The 25288-nt window shown below is 44.1% G+C and overlaps 1 protein-coding gene across 1 annotated transcript in view; it reads left to right on the forward strand.

Annotated features, from left to right (window-relative positions):
- Positions 1-22657, forward strand: part of LOC115204332 (neuronal migration protein doublecortin) — a 101531-nt gene extending 78874 nt beyond the window's left edge. The window contains exons 4-8 of the mRNA XM_029769825.1: positions 1211-1313; positions 4368-4424; positions 9364-9441; positions 15313-15455; positions 20225-22657. Coding sequence (XP_029625685.1) covers positions 1211-1313; positions 4368-4424; positions 9364-9441; positions 15313-15455; positions 20225-20281 — 438 coding nt within the window. The 3' untranslated portion in view covers positions 20282-22657. The remainder of the gene's footprint in view (positions 1-1210; positions 1314-4367; positions 4425-9363; positions 9442-15312; positions 15456-20224) is intronic.
- Positions 22658-25288: the final 2631 nt, after the last annotated feature.

The raw sequence follows: 25288 nt of genomic DNA on the forward strand, positions 1-25288 counted from the left end.
AACAAGCTGTTCAGTTACTTATTTCTCAGCCCCCCTGTGACTCTGACAGCAGCTCCGCTGGCATATAGGATGTGCCAACATTTCTTGGATTGTTTTTACAGCTATTTGCTATGAGGGCGAACTGCCCCAATGAAATCGCAGGATTTCATAGCATAAAATTTAACAGCACAAAGTTAATGGACTGTCCTGGGGCGCTCAAATGTACGCTCAGACATAACTTCTGGGTCTGCTCTAGTCTCCCTCCCAATGAGTCTCTCGCGCCATACAAGTTGCATGTGAAACTAAATCTGCTCTATTAGGTACAATTAACGTGTTTATTAGTGTGTAAATAAATAATTGTATCAGTCGTGGGAGCCTGGGACCTGATACATGGTACAGCTACATCCAACATCAGTGGAAGGACAGAGCTGTATATACTAGCTAGAACCTTCTCATCGCAGATCTGGTAGGACAGGAAAGCATGACTGTGTCTGTTCTACTGTAGGTGACAGGGTAAAAACCGGGTGTCACAAAGCATTATCAAATTAATTACCCAGCTACAGTAATTTTGAGAAACATTGAGAAATGGTTTGGTCGATTTTTGGGGGGTCAAATTAGCCAGTTACATGTTGTACCTTTTTGATAAGCAGCTAGCTAGCTAGTTAGCTACCATGCCAATTTCAAGCTAATATCCCAGCTAGCACATAACATTCTGAGAACAATATGCTTCTTAGATCTTGGTGAGAGCTTTGTTGTCCATTGGTTATTTTGCATTGAACCTTCCCACATCGTATGGGAATAGTGCAGAATAGTTGCTTGTCTTTGGAACATTCTCAGCAGATTTAAGGAACTTGGCATTTCATTTGGTTTTTGACATGCAGCAGTGAAATGGGTGTATTTATGCTGTTGTTCAAATGCATTGATCGCTCTATACAGCAGCTATATCTTCTCAAAGAAACTACCAGTAGTTTGAAAACTTGGCATCATATTTCTCTCATGCTGCTTTGTTGACACTCCAAACACCCCTGCACCCCGTGCCCCGGGTATTCAGCCAATCTGCTCCCGCCACTGTTAGTAGCATCATGTGACCTGGGAGAAAATGAGGAGTCAAGGAGGTAGTAGTGCTGAGATGTTACACTGGTCACTGTCTAAGATGGATTTATTTTATATCTGATATGTGTTGTTGCAGGCCTGCATTCTAAAATGGTACTGTGTCTCTCTGCTCCTCCAGGTCACCTGTCTTCAGGATTTCTTTGGTGATGATGATGTCTTCATTGCCTGTGGCCCAGAGAAGTTCCGCTATGCCCAGGATGACTTCTCTCTGGATGAGAATGGTGAGAGCAGCCACACCAGTAGTCACTAACTATACCACTGTAACACTGCTAGTCACTAACTACACCACTGTAACACTGCTAGTCACTAACTACACCACTGTAACACTGCTAGTCACTAACTACACCACTGTAACACTGCTAGTCACTAACTACACCACTGTAACACCACTAGTTACTAACTACACCTCTGTATCACCACTAGTTATGAATTACACCCCTAGTTACTAACTACACTACTATTTACTAACTTCACCACTGTAACACTGCTAGTCACTAACTACACCACTAGTTACTAACTACACCACTGTATCACCACTAGTGACTAACTACACCACTGTAACACCACTAGTTATGAACGACACCACTACATTTACATTTACATTTAGTCATTTAGCAGACGCTCTTATCCAGAGCGACTTACAGTAGTGAATGCATACATTTCATACATTTTCATACATTTTTTTTTCTTCCTGTAGTTACTAACTACACCACTAGTTACTAACTACACCACTGTAACACTGCTAGTCACTAACTACACCACAGTAACACTGCTAGTCACTAGCTACACCACTAGTTACTAACTACACCACTGTAACACCACTAGTTACGAACTACACCACAATATCACCACTAGTTACTAACTACACCACTAGTTACTAACTACACCACTGTAACACTGCTAGTCACTAACTACACCACTAGTTACTAACTACACGACTGTAACACCACTAGTTACTAACTACACCACTAGTTACTAACTACACCACTGTAACACTGCTAGTCACTAGCTACACCACAGTAACACTGCTAGTCACTAGTTACACCACAGTAGCACTGCTAGTCACTAACTACACCACTGTAAGACTGCTAGTCACTAACTACACCACTGTAACACTGCTAGTCACTAACTACACCACTGTACCACCGCTAGTCACTAACTACACCACTGTAACACTGCTAGTCACTAACTACACCACTGTAACACTGCTAGTCACTAACTACACCACTGTACCACCGCTAGTCACTAACTACACCACTGTAACACTGCTAGTCACTAACTACACCACTGTAACACTGCTAGTCACTAACTACACCACTGTAACACTGCTAGTCACTAACTACACCACTGTACCACCGCTAGTTACTAACTACACCACTGTAACACTGCTAGTCACTAACTACACCACTGTAACACTGCTAGTCACTAACTACACCACTGTAACACTGCTAGTCACTAACTACACCACTGTAACACCACTAGTTACTAACTACACCACTAGTTACTAACTACACCACTGTAACACTGCTAGTCACTAACTACACCACTGTACCACCGCTAGTCACTAACTACACCACTGTAACACTGCTAGTCAATAACATACCACTTTATCACCACGAATCACTAACTACACGGCTAGTCACTAACTACACCACTGTACCACCGCTAGTCACTAACTACACCACTGTAACACTGCTAGTCACTAACATACCACTTTATCACCACTAATCACTAACTACACGGCTAGTCACTAACTACACCACTGTACCACCGCTAGTCACTAACTACACCACTGTAACACTGCTAGTCACTAACATACCACTTTATCACCACGAATCACTAACTACACGGCTAGTCACTAACTACACCACTGTACCACCGCTAGTCACTAACTACACCACTGTAACACTGCTAGTCACTAGCTATACCACTGTAACACGGCTAGTCCCCCTTCAAACCACTCTCACTGAATCACTGTTCCCTGCTTAAGTCCCTGGGACCAGAACTTGTTTCCCTCATACACTGCAAAAGTCACTGATTTACTGTCGTCAAATATTACTGTTACTGTTCTATCTACAATATTGTCAATTTTCTATGATGTGATGTGTATTATATTTGTACTGTATACACTGCAACATAGGAAGTGTTGTAACCTTTGGTGAAATTCTCTAATCTGTCAATGTGATTGGTATTTTAGTCACTGTATATTTCTTTCTCTCTCTCACACAGACACACACACACACACACACACACACACACACACACACACACACACACACACAGTGCAGATAGGAACTCGTAGGTCTGATTTAGAAAGGAAATAATCTCTCTGAAATATATAGTTAAATAAAATATCAGCACCCCAGAAAACCCAGATTTTGGCTAGAGGCCAGACTCAGTTATGTCAACATACAGCTCAGTCCACATGTAGATTATGGTAGCTAGCTGTTCAATGGAGTGGCTGGCAAATACATCACATAGCCTTTTTCTTTTGTTTCCTTTCGGAGTTTTTTCTTTATAGTCCAATGCTTAGGTCTTTCAAATCAGTATTGCACTAGAGCTCATTATTTAGATGGTGTTTATGTAAATGAGGTTTTAGACATGTAAATAGAGTGGTAAGTAGTCTCTAGGGCACCTCAAATGTCAAACAGGATCAGGCACCGCCAGGGCCATAATGGAAAGGACTTAAGAATGGCCATTCTATGTGTTCCTCCCATCATATTCTAAAAGACAGGCTTACAGGCAGGACAGGCATTTCCAGGCTACACTAGAACATATGCCTCTTACATACCAGAATAAATATACATATAGTGTGTGCCTGTGTGTAGTGAATGTAAATGTAAAGTTTTGGTCTGCTGTGTTGTGTGCAGTAAGCAGCAGGGAAAGATACGTCTGGGTGGAGGAACATCCATTCATCTTGTTGGTAACAGGTTTAGATCATTGGTGCTGATACTGACTCTGAGTGGAGGAGAGAAGTAGAGCTACACTACCCAGCCTGGCCACTTCCTACAGGTGTTTAAAGGCTATTTTCACATAATAGCTACACAGGCCACTGCACACTCAGCTCCCTCTCTCATACCTAGTCACACCTCTCTATAGCAGAGAGCTCAGTAACAAGGGAAAGTCATAAAATACATGATTACGGTACACTATTAGTGTAGGATTGATATGTTTTAGGCAGGGTCCGTTTCCTAACCCCCTGCCTGCCCTCTCACTGGGTCCTTGACTGAAGGAGTTGGCCCGTGTGCTTTAATGTTGTGGTTCCTTTCTTTCAGCGCTCTACCCCTCTGGAACCAAACCCAAATCAGCCCAGGGGGCCTTTAATAACCAAGGTCAGTGGGGTCATGCCGACATCACACTGACATATTATGTCTGCTGGAGACCACTAAGTTGGCCTGGGTGGGGCCAGGGGCGGGGGACGGAGTGGCCCTGTCTTTCACACACTGCACTGGTCCTGCACTGGTCCTGCACTGGTCCAAACTGATACAGCACAGTCAGAGATAATCCAACCCTATCACCATACACAGACATATTTGGTATAGATTTGGATCCTGTTGCTTAATCGGATTTGCACGTAAAAATGTATCCAGTTTTGATGGCCATTGCAGGAGACAGGGGGGAGTGTATTTAGCTCACTATTTAATAAGCATCACTAAAAGCAGAATTGGATCGATCACCTTCAGTTGGCCATGGCAAATGTGGACTGAACTCAAAGCCCTTTAGTTAACCCTTTAAAAGTCTAAATACATAAGGCTATTTCAGATAAGTCAACTCTGTCATTTTAAGAACACTTCTGTCATCTTTGGGTCATACAATTTCCTCTCCCTGTCGGTGTAGCAGAGCATTTCAAAGACTAAACCACTCTGCCAGAGAGGGGCGAGGTGAGCGTGGTGTAGAGGGGAAGTGAGTGTCTAATATGCTCTTTAGGTGTGAAGGATTTTTGAATACCCGGCGGCATTTCACACGAGCACTGGCACACAGACATCTGGCTGTGTGACTCCTGGTGCGTGAAGGTTAGGAGAGAGAAGACAAACAGACATTGTGTGATCAGCTCTCCGCTGGCAGGAAAGACAGACAGAGAGGAGGGTGGAGGGATGGACACTAGAGGAGGGTGGAGGGATGGACACTAGAGGAGGTAGGAGGGATGGACACTAGAGGAGGTAGGAGTGTTGAGCGCTAGAGGAGGTAAGAGTGTTGGGCGCTAGAGGAGGGAGGAGTGTTGGGTGCTAGAGGAGGGAGGAGTGTTGAGCGCTAGAGGAGGTAAGAGTGTTGGGCGCTAGAGGAGGGAGGAGTGTTGGGCGCTAGAGGAGGGAGGAGTGTTGGGCGCTAGAGGAGGGAGGAGTGTTGGGTGCTAGAGGAGGGAGGAGTGTTGGGCGCTAGAGGAGGGAGGAGTGTTGGGAGCTAGAGGAGGGAGGAGTGTTGGGTGCTAGAGAAGATAGGAGGGTTGGGCGCTAGAGGAGGTAGGAGGGTTGGGCGCTAGAGGAGGGAGGAGTGTTGGGCGCTAGAGGAGGAAGGAGGGTTGGGCGCTAGAGGAGGTAGGAGGGTTGGGCGCTAGAGGAGGTAGGAGTGTTGGGCGCTAGAGGATGGAGGAGTGTTGGGCGCTAGAGGGAGGAGGGTTGGGCGTTAGAGGAGGGAGGAGTGTTGGGCGCTAGAGGAGGGAGGAGTGTTGGGCGCTAGAGGAGGTAGGAGTGTTGGGCGCTAGAGGAGGTAGGAGGGTTGGGCGCTAGAGGAGGTAGGAGGGTTGGGCGCTAGAGGAGGTAGGAGGGTTGGGCGTTAGAGGAGGGAGGAGTGTTGGGCGCTAGAGGATGGAGGAGTGTTGGGCGCTAGAGGGAGGAGGGTTGGGCGTTAGAGGAGGGAGGAGTGTTGGGCGCTAGAGGAGGGAGGAGTGTTGGGCGCTAGAGGAGGTAGGAGGGTTGGGCGCTAGAGGAGGTAAGAGTGTTGGGCGCTAGAGGAGGTAGGAGTGTTGGGCGCTAGAGGAGGGAGAAGGGTTGGGCGCTAGAGGATGGAGGAGTGTTGGGCGCCAGAGGAGGGAGAAGGGTTGGGCGCTAGAGGATGGAGGAGTGTTGGGTGCTAGAGGATGGAGGAGTGTTGGGCGCTAGAGGATGGAGGAGTGTTGGGCGCTAGAGGATGGAGGAGTGTTGGGCGCTAGAGGAGGGAGGAGTGTTGGGCGCTAGAGGAGGTAGGAGGGTTGGGCGCTAGAGGAGGTAGGAGTGTTGGGCGCTAGAGGGAGGAGGGTTGGGCGCTAGAGGATGGAGGAGTGTTGGGCGCTAGAGGGAGGAGGGTTGGGCGTTAGAGGAGGTAGGAGGGTTGGGCGCTAGAGGAGGGAGGAGGGTTGGGCGCTAGAGGAGGTAGGAGGGTTGGGCGTTAGAGGAGGGAGGAGTGTTGGGTGCTAGAGAAGATAGGAGGGTTGGGCGCTAGAGGAGGGAGGAGTTTTGGGCGCTAGAGGAAGTAGGAGTGTTGGGCGCTAGAGGAGGTAGGAGTGTTGGGCGCTAGAGGAGGGTGGAGGGTTGGGCGCTAGAGGAGGTAGGAGTGTTGGGCGCTAGAGGAGGTAGGAGTGTTGGGCGCTAGAGGAGGAAGGAGGGTTTGGCGCTAGAGAAGATAGGAGGGTTGGGCGCTAGAGGAGGGAGGAGTTTTGGGCGCTAGAGGAGGTAGGAGTGTTGGGCGCTAGAGGAGGTAGGAATGTTGGGCGCTAGAGGAGGGTGGAGGGTTGGGCGCTAGAGGAGGTAGGAGTGTTGGGCGCTAGAGGAGGTAGGAGTGTTGGGCGCTAGAGGAGCAAGGAGGGTTGGGCGCTAGAGGAGGGATGAGGGTTGGGCGCTAGAGGAGGTAGGAGGGTTGGGCGCTAGAGGAGGGATGAGGGTTGGGCGCTAGAGGAGGGAGGAGTGTTGGGCGCTAGAGGAGGTAGGAGGGTTGGGCGCTAGAGGAGGGAGGAGTGTTGGGCGCTAGAGGAGGTAGGAGGGTTGGGCGCTAGAGGAGGGAGGAGTGTTGGGCGCTAGAGGAGGGAGGAGGGTTGGGCGCTAGAGGAGGGAGGAGTGTTGGGCGCTAGAGGAGGGAGGAGTGTTGGGAGCTAGAGGGGGTAGGAGTGTTGGGCGCTAGAGGAGGTAGGAGGGTTGGGCGCTAGAGGAGGGAGGAGGGTTGGGCGCTAGAGGAGGGAGGATGGTTGGGCGCTAGAGGAGGTAGGAGTGTTGGGCGCTAGAGGAGGGAGGAGGGTTGGGCGCTAGAGGAGGGAGGAGGGTTGGGCGCTAGAGGAGGTAGGAGGGTTTGGCGCTAGAGGAGGGAGGAGTGTTGGGCGCTAGAGGAGGGAGGAGGGTTGGGCGCTAGAGGAGGGAGGAGTGTTGGGCGCTAGAGGAGGGAGGAGTGTTGGGAGCTAGAGGAGGTAGGAGTGTTGGGCGCTAGAGGAGGTAGGAGGGTTGGGCGCTAGATGAGGGAGGAGGGTTGGGCGCTAGAGGAGGGAGGATGGTTGGGCGCTAGAGGAGGTAGGAGTGTTGGGCGCTAGAGGAGGGAGGAGGGTTTGGCGCTAGAGGAGGTAGGAGTGTTGGGCGCTAGAGGAGGGATGAGGGTTGGGCGCTAGAGGAGGGAGGAGGGTTGGGCGCTAGAGGAGGGAGGAGGGTTGGGCGCTAGAGGAGGTAGGAGGGTTTGGCGCTAGAAGAGGTAGGAGTGTTGGGCGCTAGAGGAGGGATGAGGGTTGGGCGCTAGAGGAGGGAGGAGTGTTGGGCGCTACAGGAGGGAGGAGGGTTGGGCGCTAGAGGGAGGAGGGTTGGGCGCTAGATGAGTTAGGAGGGTTGGGCGCTAGAGGAGGGAGGAGGGTTTGGCGCTAGAGGAGGTAGGAGTGTTGGGCGCTAGAGGAGGGAGGAGTGTTGGGCGCTAGAGGAGGGAGGAGTGTTGGGCACTAGAGGAGGGAGGAGGGTTGGGCGCTAGAGGATGGAGGAGTGTTGGGCGCTAGAGGGAGGAGGGTTGGGCGCTAGAGGAGGGAGGAGGGTTGGGCGCTAGAGGAGGGAGGAGGGTTGGGCGCTAGAGGATGGAGGAGTGTTGGGCGCTAGAGGGAGGAGGGTTGGGCGCTAGAGGATGGAGGAGTGTTGGGCACTAGAGGAGGGAGGAGGGTTGGGCGCTAGAGGAGGTAGGAGGGTTTGGCGCTAGAGGAGGGATGAGGGTTGGGTGCTAGAGGAGGGATGGAGAGGAGGAGTCTTTGTGGCTGTCAGCTTCATGCTGCACTGTTTACACTGATTTATGCAATGACCCGGAATAAACTGCATGACATACCCAACTACTGTACAGACAGTAAACCTCACCGCTCTGCATACTGTCTACAGACAGTAAACCGCACCGCTCTGCATACTGTCTGCAGACAGTAAACCTCATCGCTCTGCATACTGTCTACAGACAGTAAACCTCACCGCTCTGCATACTGTCTACAAACAGTAAACCTCACCGCTCTGCATACTGTCTACAGACAGTAAACCTCACCGCTCTGCATACTGTCTACAGACAGTAAACCTCATCGCTCTGCATACTGTCTACAGACAGTAAACCTCACTGCTCTGCATACTGTCTACAGACAGTAAACCTCACCGCTCTGCATACTGTCTACAGACAGTAAACCTCACCGCTCTGCATACTGTCTACAGACAGTAAACCTCACCGCTCTGCATACTGTCTACAGACAGTAAACCTCACCGCTCTGCATACTGTCTACAGACAGTAAACCTCACCGCTCTGCATACTGTCTACAGACAGTAAACCTCACCGCTCTGCATACTGTCTACAGACAGTAAACCTCACCGCTTTGCATACTGTCTACAGACAGTAAACCTTCCCGCTCTACATACACAATATATAATTGCTGTACACACGGAAACCACATAGACTGAAGCTCACTATGAAGCTAGTCTTTGTACAACAGAGACCAGCAAACTACCCCATAATCCCCCTTGCTGAAAACATTTCAGCAACAATGGACTTCATTAAAGACACATCTGTATGCCATTTGGTAATCAATTAATATTTTACAGTGTCCATGTCAATCTGTTTTTATGAACTTCTATTTCTTTGTCAATGCTGCCTTTCACATGAAAGATGCTACTGTGATTACTGTTTGTCTGATGCTCACACACTGTGTGTGTGTGTGTGTGTGTGTGTGTCTGTCTGTCTGTCTGTCTGTCTGTCTGTCTGTCTGTCTGTCTGTCTGTCTGTCTGTCTGTCTGTCTGTCTGTCTGTCTGTCTGTCTGTCTGTCTCTGTCTGTCTGTCTGTCTGTCTGTCTACGTTTCTCTTCACAGAAGGGTGCAGGATGATGAAGAAGAAAGGTTCTAAGAGTCCAGGTCCGATCCGGCGCAGCAAGTCTCCTGCTGAATCGAGTGAGCTCATTGTTGTCTCATCTACTATGTGACTCCATGCTGGCCCACATAGACTTTATTACAGATACTACTACTCACCTTTACTATGAGCATCCATCCAGCCACCCTGATTCTAAACGCAGCTAGATTTAAACCATCTGACATGGATACATGTGGTTATTACTGTTTTTACATGTCATTATCATAATGTGACTTTCTGTTCTATTGATTTTGTTTCATTCATTTTTTTATGTTGAATTATATGTCTGTAATTTGCATGTTGCTGTCCAGGATTTGATTGCACAGTCAGGGTGTTTAAACCCTGGTGCCCGTTGTTGTCTGTTCTGTCTGCCATGTCTGTCTATACTGTGAGTGAGACAGTGAGGCTGACAATGTTTACTGGTGGGCACTGCCCTCTAACCTCAACACAACACCTTCTGCATGCTGTGTTGCCCTATACTCCCACTAATAAATCAAAATGGGGACTCAAAAAAATCCAGCCTTTGTTTGATCAGGATAATGCACTAACTACTAGACCTGTTATAACTATTAGACCTGTTATGACTACTAGACCTGTTATACCTACTAGACCTGTAATACCTACTAGACCTGTTATACCTACTGGACCTGTTATAACTACTAGACCTGTTATACCTACTACACCTGTTAGACCTACTAGACCTGTTATAACTACTAGAACTGTTATACCTACTAGACCTGTTACGACTACTACACCTGTTATAACTACTAGACCTGTTATAACTATTAGACCTGTTATACCTACTACACCTGTTATACCTACTAGACCTGTTATATCTACTAGAAGTGTTAGACCAACTGGACCTGTTATAACTACTACACCTGTTATAACTACTAGACCTGTTATACCTACTAGACCTGTTACGACTACTACACCTGTTAGACCAACTGGACCTGTTATAACTACTGGACCTGTTATAACTACTGGGCCAGTTATAACTACTAGAACTGTTAGACCAACTGGACCTGTTATAACTACTGGACCTGTTATAACTACTGGGCCAGTTATAACTACTAGGCCAGTTATACCTACTAAACCTACTAGACCTGTTACGACTACTAGACCTGTTACGACTACTAGAGCTGTTATAACTACTAGACCTGTTATACCTACTAGACCTGTTATACCTACTAGACCTGTTACGTCTACTACACCTGTTAGATCTACTAGACCTGTTATAACTACTAGACCTGTTATACCTACTAGACCTGTTATACCTACTAGACCTGTTACGTCTACTACACCTGTTAGATCTACTAGACCTGTTATAACTACTAGAACTGTTAGACCAACTGGAACTGTTATAACTACTGGACCTGTTATAACTACTGGGCCAGTTATAACTACTAGGCCAGTTATAACTACTAGACCTACTAGACCAGTTATACCTACTAGACCTGTTATTACTACTGGACCTGTTATAACTACTAGGCCAGTTATATCTACTAGACCAGTTATACCTACTAAACCTACTAGACCTGTTACGACTACTAGACCTGTTACAACTACTAGACCTTTTATACCTACTAGACCTGTTATATCTACTAGAACTGTTATAACTACTAGAGCTGTTATAACTACTAGACCTGTTATACCTACTAGACCTGTTATACCTACTAGACCTGTTATACCTACTAGACCTGTTAGATCTACTAGACCTGTTATAACTACTAGACCTGTTATACCTACTAGACCTGTTATACCTACTAGACCTGTTACGTCTACTACACCTGTTAGATCTACTAGACCTGTTATAACTACTAGACCTGTTATGACTACTAGACCTGTTATATCTACTAGAACTGTTAGACCAACTGGACCTGTTATAACTACTGGACCTGTTATAACTACTGGGCCAGTTATAACTACTAGGCCAGTTATAACTACTAGACCTGTTATAACTGCTAGACCAGTTATACCTACTAGACCTGTTATTACTACTGGGCCTGTTATAACTACTAGGCCAGTTATAACTACTAGACCTACTAGACCTTTTATACCTACTGGACCTGTTATAACTACTGGGCCAGTTATATCTACTAGACCTGTTATACCTACTAAGCCTACTAGACCTGTTATGACTACTAGACCTGTTATGACTACTAGACATGTTATACCTACTAGACCTGTTATACCTACTAGACCTGTTATGACTACTAGACCTGTTATACCTACTAGACCTGTTATGACTACTAGACCTGTTATGACTACTAGACCTGTTCTACCTGCTAGACCTGTTATGACTACTAGACCTGTTATGACTACTAGACCTGTTATGACTACTAGACCTGTTCTACCTACTAGACCTGTTATGACTACTAGACCTGTTATGACTACTAGACCTGTTATGACTACTAGACCTGTTCTATCTAGAAAAAAGAAACGCACACCTATAAAGGCGAGGTGCTGGCTAGCGGAGTAGAACACTAGAAAATAAAGGAAAGCCGCACACTCTAAGAGCTCAGATGCAGAAATGTAATAACCAACGTTTCGACAGCGAAGCTGTCTTCATCAGGGTATCATCACAAACACTGCGAGATGAGTCTTTTATATAGTGTCAAGAGACACACAGGTGTTTGTAATCATGGCCAAGTATGGCCTAATATCATTGGTTAACTCGAATATTTTAAAAAATGGTATACAAAGAACATACAAAAAGACAAACATATGGATAATATACGATCATAGCATTTGTAGTCTAAAATGTATCTAACAAACAATTACAATGGCAAAATCACTAGACCTGTTCTACCTACTAGACCTGTTATGACTACTAGACCTGTTATACCTACTAGACCTGTTATGACTACTAGACCTGTTATACCTACTAGACCTGTTATACCTACTAGACCTGTTATGACTACTAGACCTGTTATGACTACTAGACCTGTTCTACCTACTAGACCTGTTATGACTACTAGACCTGTTATACCTACTAGACCTGTTATGACTACTAGACCTGTTATACCTACTAGACCTGTTATACCTACTAGACCTGTTATGACTACTAGACCTGTTCTACCTGCTAGACCTGTTATGACTACTAGACCTGTTATGACTACTAGACCTGTTATACCTACTAGACCTGTTATGACTACTAGACCTGTTATACCTACTAGACCTGTTATACCTACTAGACCTGTTATGACTACTAGACCTGTTATGACTACTAGACCTGTTATACCTACTAGACCTGTTATACCTACTAGACCTGTTATGACTACTAGACCTGTTATAACTACTAGACCTGTTATGACAACTAGACCTGTTATACCTACTAGACCTGTTATACCTACTAGACCTGTTATACCTACTAGACCTGTTATACCTACTAGACCTGTTATGACTACTAGACCTGTTATACCTACTAGACCTGTTATGACTACTAGACCTGTTATACCTACTAGACCTGTTATACCTACTAGACCTGTTATGACTACTAGACCTGTTATACCTACTAGACCTGTTATGACTACTAGACCTGTTATACCTACTAGACCTGTTATACCTACTAGACCTGTTATGACTACTAGACCTGTTATACCTACTAGACCTGTTATGACTACTAGACCTGTTATACCTACTAGACCTGTTATACCTACTAGACCTGTTATGACTACTAGACCTGTTATACCTACTAGACCTGTTATACCTACTAGACCTGTTATGACTACTAGACCTGTTATGACTACTAGACCTGTTATGACTACTAGACCTGTTATACCTACTAGACCTGTTATGACTACTAGACCTGTTATGACTACTAGACCTGTTCTACCTACTCATCATATTGGTCAGAGGGTTCACTAGACAGGTGAAAGGTTGATGGCACAAGATGGCACCATTTTTCACTTTATTCTCACACCAATTCATCCAGTGATGTGCACACATAGGCTAAGATAAGCACACACCATTAAGGTGCTTTCCTATCTGACATGTGTCACGCCGACTGATTGGTTTAGTGTCGCATGCTCCCTGGTCATGTGTCACTCCACAGTGAGGTGCTTGCTCAGACTGAACTCACTGATCAAACGTTGGCTATTTGACGTACATTTGTGCACCTCCATTAAGTGTTAGGTTTAATATTTCAGTGCGTACCAGTGGAGCCCAGGCTTGTAAAGGCAGCAGATGGACAGCCAAGTGACTAGGCCTTCTAATGTCCAAGGTTAAACAGCCTCTTTATTGTGATGAGGGTAGAGTGGCCACCCGGGTGGGTGATGGAATCAGGATGGGTGGGGGGACACATAGGGTAGAGACAGGGGTAGAGGGTACCAGTGTTGGCCTGTTTTATTTGATCTGATGCAGCCACGTCATGAGCAGGAGAACATGAGACAAATGTCTCAATGAAAACGATTTTTACAGCCTCCACGGAGGTACCAATGTTACACTGCAGTCAGACACATTATCAAAATAGTTTGGTTTTAAAGGACATCATCACACTGTTTTATGTTTGGTATTTCATTGTTTTAGCTTGGTCTGAAAATATTTATTGTATATTGATTATATGTTTATCATGGTGGTAGTAAACTTAAGCCTGACTGCCAGCATGCTTGCTCCCTTTTATGTACCTTCCCAATATTAACCCTACTAACTCCCTCCTCCAATGGTGGTTTGGGTGTTACTCTTTTGTTTTGTTTGTTTGTTTAGTGTTGTTGCACATTTTTGTTATTTTTCTTCAATTGAAATAAAATCCAGGTTTTCTGTGATGCATGTTTCTGTGTACCCCTGCTTCTCTCCGTAACACCCTGCTTCTCTCCGTAACACCCTGCTTCTCTCCGTAACACCCTGCTTCTCTCCGTAACACCCTGCTTCTCTCCGTAACACCCTGCTTCTCTCCGTAACACCCTGCTTCTCTCCGTAACACCCTGCTTCTCTCCGTAACACCCTGCTTCTCTCCGTAACAACCTGCTTCTCTCCGTAACACCCTGCGTCTCTCCGTAACACCCTGCTTCTCTCCGTAACACCCTGTGCTTATTTTTTTATTCCATTTATATTTAAAGCCTGGAATCAGACTAAAAGTTGTCTGTATGTGACAGGAAAAGGTCATCTCCTTGCCATTATACTGCCCTACAGCACCCTACACCCATAGGCCAATCTTCTGAAATAGGCATGGACTAGAATAGTCCATATCTTCATTGCTTTCATATCATTCATTCTTGGCTTTTTAGTTCTGGTTTTAGTTAAATAGACATTTTAGATCTGGATGAAGATATGAACTTTATGGAATTTAAGTTGGCTTCATCTGCAAAGCTCTGCTCTTGTGCTACTGTACCTGTTTACAATTCAGCCTGGAAGAGAGAGTGGCCATCTGTTTTAGTCTTTCCTTCGGGATTCAGTTTTGCTCTTTTAAAAAGTGTTACTCCACAAACTACGACATCACACCACTCTGATGTAAACGCTGTCTAGGCCAGGGGTATCTTAGCAACCTGAAAGGGCTGTAGAGTAATGGCCAAATGTCCCCCGGCAGGGAGGAACAAACAGGGACCCAGTCAGTCAGCTGCCCAGAGAGAGACTGTCCACAACCAAGTGAGGGCCAAGCACTCAATGAATCAATCAAATGTATTGTATAAAGTCCTTTTTACATCAGCAGTTGTCATAAAGTCCTATACAGATACTCAGCTTAAAACTCCACAGAGCAAGCAATGCAGATGTAGAAGCATAGTGGCTAGGAAAAACACCCTAGAAAGGCAGGAATCAAGAGAGGAACCGGGCTCTGAGGAGTGGCCAGACCTCTTCTGGCTGTGATAGACATTACTCCTGGCATACAGGTCTTACACAATCTAATTCACTGGTCTCTCTCTTATTCTCTCTCTGTATACCTTTTCTTTCTCACTCCGTCTGGGTTCTCACAGCCAACGGGACGGGCTCCAGCAGCCAGCTCTCTACCCCAATTTCCAAGCAGTCCCCCACCTCCACCCCCAACAGCCCAGGCATCCACCGCAAGCAGTCCCCCACCTCCACCCCCAACAGCCCAGGCATCCACCGCAAGCAGAAGGTACCCCATCCTCTCCACTACCTATCCCTCCCTCTCTCCCCCCCTCTCTCTTCCCCTGTTCTCCCTTATACTCCCTTCTCTCTTAATCTCTCTCATACTTCACCTACAAGCCCATAGCTCAGCTCAGAACTCATTGAACAGGATCTGTCCCCTAGCTCAGACGTTTTCAAACGAGGATCCACGGGTCCACTGAAGTACTCAGGGAGTCCGCACATTTTTTTGATTTTTAACATTTTTATTTTATGTATCTGCATCCCATATGAAGGAAGTTAGAGGTAGTTTCACAAGCCAATGCTATCTAGCGTTAGTGTAATGACTGGAAGTCTACAGGAACAGTTAGCATGCTAGCTGTTTCTGTTCATCCGACTAGGGAAGTAGATAAATGGCTATCTTGAACTACCCATTTATTATGGAGGAAATTACAGTCATTGGAGCCAATTACAGGTTTTTTTCTGTATAGAAAATTCTTAGTCTTAGTCGGCCATTTTCAGGATGGAAAACTGTCAACTTAAACAACCAAAACCAGATCGAAGAATAATTAATACCATCTTTGAGAACTAACAATCAAATTAAAGCTAGACACTAGCTAGGTTTCTACTTAATTGGTGACAGATTTTCATGTGAATGTTCTAAAATCCGCATAAAGAAAATATACACCTTCCCAGCAGTGGTGTGTGCACACAAAGTACTTTATCGCTTAAGTTTTCATGTACCAAATACATTTTCAGCTCTACCGATAGTTTTGTCACAAAAACTGTTGCGTTGAATAGTGTGGGTAGGGTGTGCCATGCCGGTATGCTTGTCTACATGATGAGATTATTATGGAGAATATTTTTATTTGTCAAACGGCAGTCAAGCATCGATCATCATGTCACCAGAATCAGACCCTCGATATTTATTGGAAAAGATAATTAAGATTACTGTGCACTTTCCCCACCCTGTGAAGTTTATCATAAGTTAGTTCATCTGTAGCCTAATAAACTGCATTGTTTCCAGAGTCGTAGTGGGAGGACTAGGGCTGTTGCGGTGACTATATTTCCGCGGTCACGAGTCATGAATGCAGTCAAATTCCACATGACCGTTTAGTCACGATAATTAGGCTTCTCCAAGCTTTGATGCTGCTGCTGGTCATTAGTAGCCTACCAAACTTGATAACTGCCTAGTACTCAGCACTCTATTGTCCCTCTAATCACTCTGACATCGATGCAAATGTAATAGAAAATCTAATCAAACACTTCATGAGAGCCCATGAGCTCATGTTGCGCAACATTTCTTTAGGCTATGCAATTGAGTGAGAAAACAGAGTCATGGCCTCTAATAAAAAGAGGAGGATCCCATCAGCTTTCTATAGGCTAGGCCTACTATATTTATTTCTCAACTTTCCTGATATTAAGCACATTGCTTATATTTACAACAGGAGTGTAACGTAGACGCTGGGAGTAGGGAAGCACGTGCAGGTGGTGAGTTTAATAATAAACGGAACAGAGAACAATATAACAAACACGAGTAGCGTATAGACATGCAACACACAGTTCCATTCCCCAGACAGTATTGACTAAGGGAGTGACATATTTAGGGGAGGTAATCAGTGAAGTGATGGAGTCCAGGTGTGCCTAATGATGAATGCCTGATCGTGTAATGGTAAATGCTAGGACCGGCGGTTAGTAAACCGGCGACGTCGAACGCCGGAGGGAAGGAGCGGGAGTAGACGTGACAAGGAGTATAGCCTACCTGGCTGGCATGAAAATAAACCATTGGGAAAAGCATCCTCCATTTGCTATTTAAGTGCATAGATGACATGTATTTTTTTCCCGCTGCCCCTGTTTCGATACAGGCGCATGATAATGGTCCATTCTAAATCAAAACAAATTTCATACATACAGTACCAGTCAAACGTTTGGACACACCTACTCCTTCCAAGGTTTTTCTTTATCTTTACTATTTTCTACATTGGTAGAATAATACTGAAGACATTAAAACTATGAAATAACACATATGGAATCATGTATTAACCAAAAAAGTATTAAACAAATCAAAATATATTTTATATTTGAGATTCTTCAAAGTAGCCACCCTTTGCCTTGATGACAGCTTTGCACATTCTAGGCATTCTCTCAACCAAGAAACATGAGCAATTGATATTAGACTGGTGGAAATCTGTCTTCTGGTCTGATGAGTCCAAATTGAGATCCTTGGTTCCAACCGCAGTGTCTTTGTGAGACGCAGTGGTGTACGGATGCTCTCCGCATGTGTGGTTCCCACCATGAAGCATGGAGGTGTGATGGTGACACTGTCTGTGATTTATTTAGAATTCAAGGCACACTAACCAGCATGGCTACCACAGAATTCTGCAGCAATACGCCATCCCATCTGGTTTGCACTTAGTGGGACTATCATTTGTTTTTCAACAGGACAATGACCCAACACACCTCCAGGCTGTGTAAGGGCTATTTTACCAAGAAGGAGAGTGATGGATTGTTGCATCAGATGACCTCGCCTCCACAATCACCCAACCTCAACCCAATTGAGGTGGTTTGTGATGAGTTGGACCGCTGAATGAAGCAAAAGCAGCCAACAAGTGCTCAGCATATGTGGGAACTCCTTCAAAACTGTTGGAAAAGCTTTCCTCATGAAGCTGGTTGAGAGAATGCTAAGAGTGTACAAAGCTGTCATCAAGGCAAAGGGTGGATACTTTGAAGAATCTAAAATATAAAACAGAAATGCTTTATTTACATAAGTATTCAGACCCTTTGTTATGAGACTCGAAATTGAGCTCAGGTGCATCCCGTTTCCATTGATCATCCTTGAGATGATACTACAACTTGAAGTCCACCTGTGGTAAATTCAATTGATTGGACATGATTTGGAAAGGCACACACCTGTTTATATAAGGTCCCACAGTTGACAGTGCATGTCAGAGCAGAAACCAAGCCATGAGGTTGAAGGAATTGTCCGTAGAGCTCCTGGACATGATTCTTTCGCAGCACAGATCTTGGGAAGGGTTCCAAAAAAATGTCTGCAGCATTGAAGGTCCGCAAGAACATAGTGGCCTCCATCATTCTTAAATGGAAGAACTGGCATTGGTCAGTTGGGGGAGAAGGGCAATTGGGGGAGAAGGGCATTGGTCAGGGAGGTGACCAAGAATCCAATGGTCACTCTGACAGAGTTTGAGTTCCTCTGTGGAGATGGGAGAACCTTCCAGAAGGACAACAATCTCTGCAGCACTCCACCAGTCAGGCCTTTATGGTAGAGTGGCCAGACTGAAGCCACTCCTCTGTAAAAGGCACATGACAGCCCGCTTGGAGTTTGCCAGAAGGCACCTAAAGACTCTCAGACCATGAGAAACAAGATTCTCTGGTCTGATGAAACCAAGATTGAACTCATTGGCCTGAATCCAAGCGTCACGTCTGGAGGAAACCTGGCACAATCCCTATGGTGAAGCATGGTGTTGACAGCAGCATGCTGTGGGGATGTTTTTCAGCGACAGGGACCGGGAGACAAGTCAGGATTGAGGGAAAGATGAATGGAGAAAAGTACAGAGAGATCCTTGATGAAAACCTGCTCCAGAGCGCTCATGACCTCAGAATAGGGCAAAGGTTCACCTTCCAACAGGACAATGACCCTAAGCACACAGCCAAGACAATGCATGAGTGGCTTTGGGACAGGTCCTTGAGTGGCCCATCCAGTGCCCGGACTTGAACCCGATTGAACATCTCTGGAGAGACCTGAAAATAGCTGTGCAGCAACGCTCCCTATCCAACCTGACAAAGCTTGAGAAGATCTGCAGAGAAGAATGGGAGAAACTCCTCAAATACAGGTGTGCCAAGCTTGTAGGTTAATACCCAAGAAGACTTGAGGCTGTAATCGCTGCCAAAGGTGCCTCAACAAAGTACTTAGTAAAGGGTCTGAATACTTATGTAAATGTAATATTTCCATTTTTTTAATAATCTTGCACAAATAAAAAAAACAGTTTTTGGGGTATTGTGTGTAGATTGGTGAGGGGGGGGATTATTTCATCCATTTTAGAATAAGGTTGTAATGAAACAAAATGTGGAAAAAGTCAAGGGGTCTGAATACTTTCTGAATGCACTGTGTCTGCAATATTAAAGCAAAACATGTATAATAATAGTTAGTCACAAAAGATCCCCCATGTTATGAAATTGGACCGACCGTTCCTGTTTCCATCACAACTCTCGTTATTTTTTTTCATACGGTATGACTTGACTCGAATAAAAACTGTAGATGGAAACATGGTTTGTCAGGGAGAATCGAAAATTCCAAAATCCGGGCTTTCAGGGCACAAGCCCATATATTATTTTATAATGTTTCCGCAGAGGAACACCGCAGTAGCCATGGCAAAATGCATAGAATTGCAGGAAATTAGCTTTAAAAACATCAAAATTGTCCCTCAGCGCCATGGAAAAATGGGTAGAATTGCAGAATGTGCTTTACTATAGCAAATGTTCTCTATGGCGCCAAGATACCTGCACCTTTCTAGCTAATAGACTGTTAGTCTCCACTTTCTCTTCTAGTGAACTGTGGGAGGTCATAATAATGAAACTGTCTACCAAATATATTCATAAAATGTTGATTACTTCTACTTGCCATTATCATTTATCTGATGATAAGACAATATGTGTTTATTTATTCTTTTGTTAATATATACCTGGTCTGCCAGTTTGCCTGGACGGGGGTCCCGGGGCAAGAAAAGTTTGAAACCCCCTGCCCCAGCTCATTCAGATAATGATCCTCCATGTTTTTCCCTGTAGGATCTCTACCTGCCCCTATCTCTGGATGATGATGATTCTCTTGGCGAGTCTATGTAGAGTCTCCTACCTGTCTGTCTCTGTCTGTCAGTCAGCTGCTGCTGCCTGCCTGTCTCACCCAGGCCTACCTACCACTCAGATGTATCTCTGATGCTCTCCACCTTCACTAACGGCCAGCGCCCTCTAGTGTTCCTGGAGGACTTCTCCATTTGATCTCTCCCTGGTGCCACGCGTTGTCTACCTGGCCTTGGCCACCACGGCTGTTCCACCTTTTGCTGCTTGAGAATTCACGACTAGATCATGTTTTTATATCCTATGTTGTTAAGAATGTATATGCTGGGCGTATACGACAATGATGTACGAATTACCGCCTCTAACAAATTCACCAAATCATTATATTGTGTGAAAGTTCACTATTACATGTTTATTGTTATACTTTCAGAGAGAGAGCACATCATTTATTTACAAGCAATTTGAAAAAGGCAGTTCCCACAATATATCTACAGTGTCTTTTTAACTTGAAAACCATGCATTCTGATATAGTGCAAACAACACATTTTCCAAATTCAAGTGAACAATTCCAAGCAGCAAATGGAGTATTTATCCAGGGATGTAGTAGTCAAACTTGAGTCAAAGTTTTAATAATGTCCCTCTGTATCCATCTCTCTTTCTGTGCTATGGTTCAAGGTGTTAAAGTCATGAACATTTTTAGGGGAAGGCTCTTTAGCTATGAGAGGTGAATGTCCTTTTCATCTGCTGTAAATATTGTGTATAGCCATCGCTACATCCCAGCTAATGCCTAACATTCATGCTTCCATCGAACGTCAATACAATGTCTGCCAAACGTTGAATCAACATAACATGTTTTTCATCTATCTATGAGGGGAAGAAAACTGCAAGGCACAGGAGCCAAGAAGCTCTGAAACCGTTAGAGTAGGAGTACTGGGGGGGGGGGGGGGGTCCTCTTAGTGTGTAGAAGCCAACCAACCAACCAAAGCCAGAAAATGTGGCCCTTTTTTTAAAACAAACAAGCACATCTTTTTTTATTAAAAAAGGTTTTAGGATTTTTAAGTCTATTTTAGCATGATTATCTTTCCTCCTTTTTCAAACTGATTCTAAGGAGACTTTAATGTTCATGTGATAAAGCCAGGTGTACTATATTGAGGCAAGTTTTGAATAAACGAGCAACGTGGAAATCTGAAATGTAGATCATCTGTAATGCCCCAGTAGAGTCATACGTGTAGGCTACATGTACTGTCTGTATGTTACTTGGACCTCCCATTAGTCCAATCTGACCAGACCATGTCCATATAGGGGAAATAGATTTTCACCAGCATAGAAAAACAATAAGTAGAGCTTCTCACATTTTGCATGGCTAAATCTTGTTTCTTTTTTTCTTAGTGCTTAATGATTGAATACAAAGTTTTTAGATAGGAGGAAATTGCATTTTTGGATTTGTTCAAAAAAAAAGTTGAATTTTATTGTTGATAAAATGATGTTAAAAGTAATATACGTATATGTCTAAAACAATAGCTGATTTTCCTTTTCTTGAAGAATAACACATGAATGGTTATAATAATGTTATGTTCCTGGAGAGAATGTCCAATTAAATCTGATGGACACATTGTGTAATGGAAAGTGAATTGGTGCAGGCATACAGGGACATTTTTCTGTGGCAGTCATCGCAAGGAATAGTGACATACTAGTCTATTAGGTAGACAGACTATGTATTACGTATGTCAGGTGATCCAGTGTGCACCTCTCTCTGGATCTACCTGACTCTGCAAAAATAATCAGCTAAATTGGACCCAAGTGAGCAGCGCAGCAACTAGACTCCTCCCACCCCCCTTCTGCCGGGTGATGTCATTGTGATGTCAGCACTACAGCTAGTCCAACTGGAGGTCCACTTTTACACCGTCTGGGAATCAACACTGTGTAAAATAAAACCTTAAGAGTTTGTTTTTCTTATGTGGACATTTCAGTTCTACTTTATCTCACCAGCTGTTTGATATCTTTTGTCTTTGCCCCAGATTTTCTTCAGCTTAACATTGTGTCAGTTGTTTTGTGTGAAGCTGCAGTCACCATGTAAGACAGGAGGTCAACACCTCTCAGCTCCAGTGGTGCCTTTTTTTTTATTAAAAAAAGAATAAATAGGAAAACTAAGACTTGTTCTTTGTTAACCAACTGTAAAGCATTTTTAAATGTCTTGAATTGTAGCGCTGCGGTCAGCGCAGTGTAAACTCTCATTGTTTGTAGACTGCCAGGATAACTTTATCATGGTGCAAATGTATTATTCTCTTTATGACTTGGGTTACTGGGAAATGTACAATGTCTTTGATGGTGTTTTTTGCAATGTCACAGTGGCTTGTTTCAGTGCTTCGTTCTATGTATTAATCAATTCCCTTTTGCAATTAAAAGAGTTGTATTCCACCTCTCCCTCTGGCTGTATTCCAGTGATGGCTGTTAGCTCAGTCTTAACTGAGCAACACAGTTCTACACTTCTGTCTCATTGTTTTATTCACACTACTACCATACATCAATATCCACACATAGTCATATCCATAAATCATGTTGAAATCACGACAGTCCTTCTAGCTGTTTTTGACCATTATTAGGCTAGTGAACAAAGCAGCTTGTGATGCAGTAGATTATTCTGTGTAATATTAGCATTAGCTCCTCTTAGCTGTATTCTAGAGACATGCAAGCTTGGGTGAATTCTGTGTAATATTAGCATTAGCTCCTCTTAGCTATATTCTAGAGACGTGCAAGCTTGGGTGAATTTGGAAGGAATTTTAAGTGATGATCATATCACCCCCATTTAAAACAGCAAGTAAAAAAATGATGTTTAAGTTGCCATGGTAACAATACAGTTGTATCCTATTCATATGTCCCTTGGTAGTGCTCAGCAGAATGACTTGCACATGGGTGTATTTTGTTGTGCGCGTGTGTGTCTGTGTGCAGATGCATGTGTGTTTGTGGTAGGGGGAAGTCTGAAAGAGATGCAAAGCTGCATAGATATGTAGAGACATCGAGAGCTACAAAAGAATCGTATCAAATGTTATTTGTCACATACTTCGGAAACAACAGGTGTAGACTAACAGTGAAATGCCTACGGGTCCTGTTCCAAGAATTCCAACTGAAAGATAAACAAATGGAAATAGTGACATGAGGAATAAATACACAGTGAATAACACATAACAATGAGTAAAAAATAACATGGTTATATAGAAGGAATGCCACAAGCAGTACCACAGTGTGAGAAACGCTGTATTTCTATTCTGTTCATGAGAACTCACCATTTTGTCCGTCTCCATTGCCATGGAAACACGGAGTCTCAACAGTAAACATTCATCTCCAGTATAAACAGGGGTGTCTGGGGAATTCATTGCGATGTACACTACTGGGGAGTTCCCCTCACGTTTACACTGCTTTCAATGCAGCTGTGACCGTGGCACATTAGTAGACCTGCTGGAAACACAGCCAAGCACTAAATAACTGCTGCTGTTCTCTATGGGTTCCTCTGGTAAAACATACCAGGGCGACTGGAAGACATGTTTTCTCTCTGAAGAGCAGTGTCCAAGATGGTATGTGGAGAGAGAGAGTTGCATGTCAATTATATTCTGGTAGTAAATGCATCTATACAGACAGACAAAATCTGCCTAAATCCATCATATTTACTACAGTATATCTTCATTGTTACTCATATTTTACTGGGGAGAGTGCAACCAAAACTGCAATAAGACAATCCTAAGATAAAGCATTTATCAACACATGCACCCAACCACCTGTATGGGCTAAAAACATCCACAATTACTGTGTACCTTATATAATTCAATACAGATTCATGTCATTCATCCACTAGAATATAACATATTACAGGTATAAATAAACTCTGGCACTTTTGCTGAGAGTTGGTCAACCCTATGAAGGATACAGGACTATTGCCCACAGACAGAAATATGCACACATAGATACACACATGCTTGTACACACACACGTTTGTTTTACTATCCTTGTGGGGACCAAACAATTGATTTCAATTCAAAATTCTATTTTCCCTAAACCTAACCCATAACCTAACCATAGTCCTAAACTTAACCCCAACCCTAATTCCAACCCTCAACATAATTGTAACCCTAAACCTACCCCTAAGCCTAAAACAGCATTTTTTGCTTGTGGGAACAGGCTAAATTAATTTTCCTTGTTTTAATATGCTTGTGAGGACTTCTGGTCCCCACAAGGATAGTAAAGCCAAACACACACCCACCCTCCCACATATACACCACACACACACACACACACACACACACACACACACACACACACACACACACACACACACACACACACACACACACACACACACACACACACACACACACACACACACACACACACACACACAGACAGACATGCTATACACACTTTATGACAAAGTCTATTGGAAATGGACAGGGCACTTGGGCAAATCTATAATTAGGTCCTTACTCTACATTCTACCATGGTGCTAGGAGTTTCCTAATAGAGGGCCGTTCAAACCTTTGTTTTCTCATCTAGTCTAGGAATCTCCTAATAGAGGACCATTCAAACCTTTACACTCTAGTCTACAGTACTGTATTCAAGGACGTTCTGATGAATAACCAATACTATCATCAATGGGTTTGCAAAGAAATGATCTACAATATTTACTCAAGAATAATAAACAGATTGATACAATGGTTCATTTCTTAGATAATGTAGCTAAGTAACTAACAATGTTTGTATGTATTATTTGGAACAACGCAAAGTCCAGTTTACCTTTGAAGGCATGTCAAAAACAGAATAAACAGTCATAAATCATCCCCTATCAGCCATGGATTATAAATCTGTGGTCATTACTGATTATTCATAGCACAGAAAAACATAATCATGATTGTCTGAACTCCATCTCATTCGTTGATTATTTGGCTGTCCATGTGGACGATTCTCAGTCATGCCCACTTTTTGGCCTTTGTTTAAATGAACATTTCTTGTGAGATATTCATTTTGCACATGGATATTTCTTCTGTTATAGACTTTAGAAGGCAA

Source organism: Salmo trutta, chromosome 12 (genome assembly GCF_901001165.1).
Source record: "Salmo trutta chromosome 12, fSalTru1.1, whole genome shotgun sequence".
NCBI classification, from domain to species: domain Eukaryota; kingdom Metazoa; phylum Chordata; class Actinopteri; order Salmoniformes; family Salmonidae; genus Salmo; species Salmo trutta.